The 8,443-nt window shown below is 36.0% G+C and overlaps 1 protein-coding gene across 1 annotated transcript; it reads right to left on the bottom strand.

Moving 5' to 3' along the window:
* Positions 1-1,367: 1,367 nt before the first annotated feature.
* On the bottom strand, positions 1,368-3,420 carry LOC136388646 (olfactory receptor 8H1-like). Its single transcript, XM_066360469.1, has 2 exons — positions 3,394-3,420; positions 1,368-2,334 (listed from the first exon to the last, which is right to left on the bottom strand). The coding sequence occupies exon 2, from the start codon at positions 2,313-2,315 to the stop codon at positions 1,368-1,370; it is 948 nt and encodes a 315-aa protein (XP_066216566.1). The 5' UTR covers positions 2,316-2,334; positions 3,394-3,420.
* Positions 3,421-8,443: the final 5,023 nt, after the last annotated feature.

An 8,443-nucleotide genomic window follows, 5' to 3' on the forward strand; every position in this document is an offset into this window, starting at 1 on the left:
TTTGTTACTGGACTAGAAGTTTTGTGTCTTCTGCCATCATCCCTCCAACAACAGTAGGCTACCTGGCTAGTCTTTTTTTCCTAAAAGTATTTTTATAATTATTTTAAAAATTAGGTGTATTAGGGTGACAATGCCTAATATGATTAAATAGGTTTCAAGTGTACAATTCTATGATATATCATTTGCATATTGTATTGTTTACCCACCAATCAAAGTCAAACATTCCATCACCATATATTTGATCCTCTTATCCCATTACCTTCCCCACCCCCTTTCACCTGGTAATGACCATACATTGTGTTTGTCTTATTTGTTCATTTGTTGCTTTCAGTTTTTTTCTAAAAATTCCTTTTGCAATTGCAATAAAAACAATAAAGTACCTAGGAATATATTTAACAAAGGATGTGAAGGACTTATCTATATACTAAAAACTACAAAGCAGTATTAAAAGAGATTGAAAAAGATACAATGAAATGGAAAGACCTTCTGTATTCAAAAATTGGAAGAATCAATAGTTAAACTATCAACATAGTTAAATCCATATTACTTGACTAGTTTTTAAGTTGGGTAAAAAACCAGACTCTTCATTATTCTTGAAAATTTACAGTCATCCTGTTGGCAAAATTAAGAAGTGATAATATCCTATGCTGGTGGAGATGCAGAGAAAGTGTCCTCTGGTACCATGCTACAGCCTTTTGGGGAGGCAATTTGACAATATCTAATATATACTGATGGATACTTATTGGCAAACTCAATGAACTGTACACATTAACTATGTACAGATTTTACATGTCAGGAATACTCAAAAAATTGTTTTTTTAAAATAACCCAAATACTTAGAAAATGAAAAAGAAGTTTTGAAATGACCTTTAAGTAATAGAGAAAATTAAAACAGAAATTCCAGATTTTATAAAAAAAATTTTTTTATATAAAGGAAATTTTAGCACTCTGAAATTTTCTGGGTTCCCACAATATCTATCAATTCTTAGATTTTCAATGTGTCTTATAAAATTAGAATAAATGTATGAAGCATTTAATTTATGAATTTATTTTTAACGACCATAAGTCTATCGATATCAAGAAGTCAATGGTATTTTAACATACACAGAATTTCAAAACAGAAAGCATTTTACTGAGGCTTACTGACACATCACAAGGACCATGAGTTTAACACGTATTTTATGGTTTGCAATTACAATGTACGTTTCAAAAGACATATTCCGGGAAATGTGCAAGGTTATATTTGATTAAGTAAAGAATGGTTCAACAGAAATGCAAACAAATGAAAGGACTTAATTGGTTTTGGAAAGGCCAAGGAAATACACAACATGGAAGAAGGAAAAAAAGTTAACTGTTTAAAATCATTGTTACTTTAACTGCCTGGTGCCCTTTCTCTTCTGCATGGCTCTAAGAACAGCATTTTTCACCTCCTTATTCCTAAGACTATAAATGAGTGGATTCAGCATGGGGATCACAATAGTGTAAAAAACAGAAGCCACTTGATCCTTTCCCAAGGAGTAGGACTTCCGTGGTTTCAAGTAAGTAAAAATCATAGTGCCATAAAAGATGGTGACTCCTAGCAAATGGGAGGCACAGGTAGTGAAGGCTTTTTGTTTTCCTGAAGTGGAAGCCATTTTCACAACAGTGGACAGAATGGACAGGTAAGACACAGATATTGTGGTAAGAGATACCATTAGGGTGGAGCCAGCCAATATGAATATCATTAACTCGGTGCCATGTGTGTCAGTGCAGGACAGGGCTAGAAGTGGAGAAGTGTCACAGAAAAAGTGATGGATTACATTGGAGTCACAGAAATGCAGTCTGTTCATGAAAAGCACATTGATAGTGGAGTTCATCAAGCCAATCAAATAGGACCCAAAGACGAGGCAACAACAGAGTCTTTTGGACATAACAACTGGGTAGTATAGAGGATTGCAGATAGCTACATAGCGGTCATAGGCCATTGCGGAGAGAAGAAGACATTCAGTGACACCCAAGAGGACAAAAAAGTACATCTGGGTGAAGCAGCTCATGTATGAAATGGACTTGGAGGAAATCAATAAGTTCTCTAAGGTTTTAGGTGTAATGACATTTGAGTAACTAATGTCAAGAAGTGACAGGTTACTGAGAAAAAAATACATGGGGGTGTGAAGCTGGATATCCAGATGAATTATCAAAATCATCCCTGCATTTCCCAGAATGCTAATCAGGTACACCAGGAGAAATAGTGTGAAGAGAACCAGCTGGAGCTCTTGAGAATCTGTTAACCCCATCAGAACAAACTCAGACATGTTTGTGTTATTCCTTCTATCCATTGTGTTCAACTGCGTCAAACTGTTGAGAAACAAAGGTGATGCTTAGGCAGAATGAGTTCAAAAAGGTTTATTTATATTAGTCCAGTATTTCTAAAAATTGGTAATGAGTGGTTTACAGAATATAATGGGAAAAATTAAATTTAAGGGACTAATATAGAAATATGTCTAATTTTTTTGATGTTTATAACAACTTCATGCATAATTGCCCCAAATTAGAAGTAACCAAAATATTCCATAGGATACGGGCAAACAATGGAGTATGGTGCCGAGTTACAAACAAATGAGATATCAAGCTATGAAATTTCTAAGTGAAAGAAGCCAATCTAAAAAGAGTACATATGGCCTGACCAGGCTTTGATGCAGTGGATAGAGTGTCAGACTGGGATGCAGTGGACCCAGGTTAGAGACCCCAAGGTCACCAGCTTGAGTGAGGGCTCATCTGGTTTGAGCAAGGCTCACCAGCTTGGACCCAAGGTCGCTGGCTCGAGCAAGGAGTTATTCAGTCTGTTGTAGCCCCATGGTCAAGGCACATATGAGAAAGCAATCAATGAACAACTAAGGTGTCGCGACGAAAAACTGATGATTGCTGCTTCTCATCTCTCTCAATTCCTGTCTGTCTGTTCCTATCTATCTCTCTCTCTGTCTCTGAAAAAAAAAGACTAGATATGGTGTGATTGCAGCTATATGATATTTCAGAAATGGCAAAACTGTGGCGTTGGTAAGTAGGTAAAGTGCAGGATTTTTAGAGCAGTGAAACTATTTTGTATAAAACTATAATGGTGGACACATGACATTATCCATTTGTCCCAAGCCACAGAAAGTACAACACAAAGAGTAAACTCTAACAGAAACTACAAACTTAGTTAATAATAATGCACCAGTGTTAGTTCCAGACTGCAGTAAATGAACCACACTGATGTGAATGTTGGAGGGAGAGTCTAAGTATGTGTGTGGGGAAACAGTGCTCAATACTGCTGTGAACCTGAAACTGCTCTCAGAATACTGTCTACTGATTTGTAATATATCATCCTTTCTGAAGGGCATTTTGGGCCATTATACTTTTCTGGCTGAGCCTGACCTGTGCTGGCACAGTGGATGAAGCGTTGACCCGGAATGCTGAGTTTGCCAGTTCAAAACCCTGGGCTTGCACAGACAGTCAAGGCACATATGGGAGTTGATGCTTCCTGCTCCTCCTCCTTTCTCTCTCCCTTTCTTTCTCTCTCTCTAACAATGAATAAATAAAATCTGAAAGAAAATTTAAAAAAATTTTTAGCTGACAGTTAGAAAGCTTACTCCACGGTGATTTAATGTAACATTCATGCAGCTGGTTATTGTGTTTTTCTTTGCTTCACTTGTTCTGTACCCAGTGTATTTTTTAACTAAATCTGTTGGGGTGACACTGGCTAATAAAGTTCCGTAGGTTCTAGGTATACAATTCTATAATATGCCACCCGTATATGGTGTTGTGTATTCACCACCCCAAGTCAAGTCTCCTTCCATCACCATTTATCCCGTCTATCCCCTCTTCTACCTCTCCCTGACGCCCTGTCTGAAGAAGGCTTAAACTGACCCTTGGGCATGATATGACAGAAACCATCATGTTGCATAATTAGAGTGAGCCTGACACTGTTTTAAATTCTTCCCTTTATTAATATGTTTGCTTCATCTGAAATATTTTTGTATTTAAACATTTTTTCCCTTTATATTGAATCTACTGGAGTCACCCTGGCTAACAAAATTACACAGTTTTCAGATAGATGCACAACTCTAGAATTCATCTGTTTTCCATACTGTGAGTGTCCCACCCCAAGTGAAGTCTCCTTCCATCACCATTTATGCACCCTGTACCCTCCTCCACCTCTTCTCACTCCCCCTCTCCCCGCAATCACCACACTCTTATCTGTGTCCATGAGTTTTGTCTCTCTTTTATTTTCTTAATAGCTCATCCCACCCCCTCTTCCCAACAGCTGTCAGCCTACTTTCTACCTAGTAGTCCACAAGTGCTAGTATAAACTAACTTTTTAAATGATAAAGGGCCGCACAGAGAGTTTAAGTAACTTATTCAAAATTAGAACTAGCAAATGTTGTCTCTGGCATTCTACAAAGAATAATTGAGTCAAAAGAACACGCTCATTATACTATATTCCTTTTTATGATTTGAACAAACCTGAGGAAAAATGCTAGATATATAATAACAATGATAGAAAAAAGCAATTCTTATGCATTACTTACTGTCCTTTTGTTTAGAAAAGCATTTAATAGTAACACAAAAAAGTTTCAAACCTAGGGTATTAAAATTATAGACCACATATTAACATTAATTTTCAAAAGATATGTTTTCCGAAGTTAACTATTTCAAATAACATTTGTAATTGAATTTATTAGATGTATTAGAGTGACACTAGCTAACACAATTATACCAGTTTCAGGCGCCCAATTCTACAACATATCTCTGTACACTGTATTGTGTGCTCCTTAATAAATTATAACTCTAAAACATGTACATTGTTTGTAGGCTATAATTCCATCAACTCTATATTTCTGGTTTCACAGAACCTGGTCTTACTTAGGGTAAGGTCTAAGTGTTATATGTGTGTGCACTTTTCTGAAAATGCCCCCATTGGCTCTCATCTTAATTAAAACTTTCTAATTTTGAGAGTAATACTTACCAAGATCCAAAATAAGTGGAAAAAAACCAACTTGTTCCAATATTACCTATCAGAAATTGGTCGACCTCAAGTTTTTATCACAAATAAAATAGGAAAACTACTTGAGTCAAAGATTTCGGTAATATATTCTTTTCTTTGTGATAAGCTTCTTGTAAATTTTTGTACACTCATCCTGTTTAATTCTGAGTTAAAAAAAAATCAACTTAGAAATTTTGTGCAGGTCCTAGTCAAATGGAAAATTTGCCAGGAATTATGTCGAAAAGGAATATCAAGGAGCTAGCTGTGAGAATAAGCAGAGCAGGGCATGTCTTGTCTCATCCTGATAACTCCAGGGCATCTGATATACTGGGGATTGAGGATAACGCAACATTTAAACACCCCTGGAGACCAGTTTCCAAACACGATTGCTTGGCATGTTTCCAAGGACCAATCAATGCTCAGGGACTAAATGCAGTTATGTTGTTTCGAGGAAATAATTGCCTGTTTCCTCAGATTTCACACAACGAGGCGCCTGGTTTGGTATTCTTTTGTGATCCTCTAAATTTTAAACTGCTGATGAAGAAGCCATTTCTAGAGACATGCTTGAATACTCCATGACAGGAAGCATCAAGGATGAAAGAATTTGTTTTTCACAATGAAACAATGTTTTTTTAATTTTCTTTATGTATTTTTTTTTTTTTTTTTTTTTTTTTTTTTTGCATTTTTCCGAAGCTGGAAACAGGGAGGCAGTCAGATTCCCGCATGTGCCCGACCGGGATCTACCCGGCATGCCCACCAGGGGGCGATGCTCTGCCTCTCTGGGGCGTTGCTTTGTTGCATCCAGAACCATTCTAGAGCCTGAGGCAGAGGCCACAGAGCCATCCTCAGTGCCCGGGCCATCTTTGCTCCAATGGAGCCTCGGCTGCGGGAGGGGAAGAGAGAGACAGAGAGGAAAGAGAGGGGGAGGGGTGGAGAAGCAGATGGGCGCCTCTCCTGTGTGCCCTGGCTGGGAATCAAACTCGGGACTCCTGCATGCCAGGCCCACGCTCTATGACTGAGCCAATCGGCCAGGGCCTTTATGTATTTCTTTTTGCAAAAGGGAGAGAGAGACAGAGAGATGAGAAGCATCAACTGGTAGTTGTGGCACGTTAGTTGTTCACTGATTGCTTCTCTTATATGCCTTACCCACAGGGCTCAAACAGAGCCCGTGATCCCTTGCTTAAACCAGCAACCTTGGGCTCAAGCAGTGACCTTGGGCTTTAAGTCAGCAACGTTTGGGCTCAAGCCAGCAACAATGGGATCATGTTGATGATCCCACGCTCCAGCTGGAGCCTTTGTGCTCAGGCTGGTGAACCAGCACTCAAGCTACTTGAGCCCATGCACAAGTCAGCAACCTCAGGTTTTTTGAACCTGGGACCTCAGCGTCTCAGGTCAATATTTATCCACTCTGCCACCACTGGTCAGGCCATAATGAAATATTTTTATGTTTAAAAATGTGATACTATTGTAGTAATAAATTATATTCATTAGAAAAAAATTAAAATGCAACAAAATTTAAAGAGCAAAATGAGAAGTAAAATGTTATAACATTTGATGAATTTCTCCCAATTATTTTCTTGCATTTATTAATGCTTATCTGCATATTTATATATTTTCAGAATATTCTCATACTGTATATTTAGCATCCAATACTCATTTTATGACCAAAATTTCATAATATACTATGACCAATGTTATGTTAGCCTTTGATAAACCCATAATTTATTCTTTTATGATTGTGCCCCATAACTAACTTCCCTCTAAATGTGTTCATCAGCTGATGAATATTTTAAGGCATCACAAGGAAAACATGGTGTAGGTTCTCCATCTGGCTTGGCAATCACCTAATTCATCTACGGAGTAATCTTCTGCAATTTTCTTACTAATTTAGGATTAAGTATTTTCTTAAATATGAAATTAAAATATGAAAAGAAACTGAAATATTTTAGAAAATTATTTAACCAAGATAAAGAAGGAAAGGAATAATCTGAAAATGGATAAACTGAGAGTAAGATTAAAATATTCTTGTGAGTCTTGCATTAATTTATGATAATTAAATCAATTTCAATGTTGATTTAAATGTGAGTCTTATAGGAAAGAGTGTTCATACTCCAGAATTTCAGAAAATAATTTGTTGGTATTGATTACAATAATTTGTTGGTTTTGTATGTATTACATCTTTGATGAACTTTTGGAAGGCAATTCTTCTATTCACAAAAACTAGTGCTGCTAAGACATGATTATTTGGAAATTAAAAAGCCAGCACCAATCTATTTGATGTAGGTAACCCTGGGATTGAAGGCAAAGGAGAAACTAATGGTAATTCTCAATGTCATTGCCACCTTAATAAGCAGGGCGATTGCAAAATTAACATGAACAAGTTTTTCTTGCTTAATGTTTTCCCAATTTGAAACTTATTCCAGTTATTGATGATTGCTGGGCTATTGTGTCATTTATTGTTATGGCAGAAACCAAAGTCTGATCAGAGATTTTAAATTTGTCTACTTCGCTCTTTGGACATATTCTTATCTTCTGTTTGTTTGTCTTCACGTCTTACATTCTGATAGTACAATATCCTCTAGGCATATGTTACATTTTTATGTACACAGCTCTAGAAACAACCATTTCTCCAAGGATGATGGCATTTGGAAACCAGGATCTGGTCCACATATTCTATTTTCACATGTGCACTTACATTTTTCCCATAACAATACACTTGAAATCTATATAGTCTAATTAACCAATGTCACTCCAATAAATTTAATGTAAAGTATTTCTCACATACTTTAAATGCTTTTAAATTTCCAAATCATTGTTATTATAACTTTTCAAATGAAGGCTCTATGATGTAAGTAAAAATGTTTGATTTGGGGAGCTATAATTATGAATTTGTGTCCAGAAATATTTACTAGCATTCTGGCCAAGTGAAAATTTCTTAATCTCTTTAAATCTGTGTCCATGTCTAGAAAGTGACAATAATAATACCTGTCTCATGTGTTTGTGAAGATAACGTTAAACTATATAGATTCAAAATATCTTGCATGTTTTATTGAAAATATGATAGGCAACCAATCAATAATTTTTGAGTTCTTAACATAAATGACTTTATAATAATTTATTATATCTATACATTCACATTCATTAAGCTATTTTTTACTCTTGAGCAACTGCATGAATCATAATTTTTTGTTTCTTTTAAAAAAATGTAATACAGAACACACATTGATTTGTTTTCTTTAGATAAATAATCAGAAGTGGTATTCTGGGGCCACAATTACATTCCTCTACCTACCACTGTGAGACATTCTAGAATATTCTGGCAAATTTTTCTTTCTATGAACATTTCCCATGACTATCAGTTTCATCAAAACCTTTTTTTACATTGACCACTTCCATCTTCTCAAATTCTATATTTAATAAAGATTGATAAATCAAAAGTTA

The sequence above is a fragment of the Saccopteryx leptura genome, chromosome 1, assembly GCF_036850995.1.
Source record: "Saccopteryx leptura isolate mSacLep1 chromosome 1, mSacLep1_pri_phased_curated, whole genome shotgun sequence".
Taxonomy (NCBI): Eukaryota; Metazoa; Chordata; class Mammalia; order Chiroptera; family Emballonuridae; genus Saccopteryx; species Saccopteryx leptura.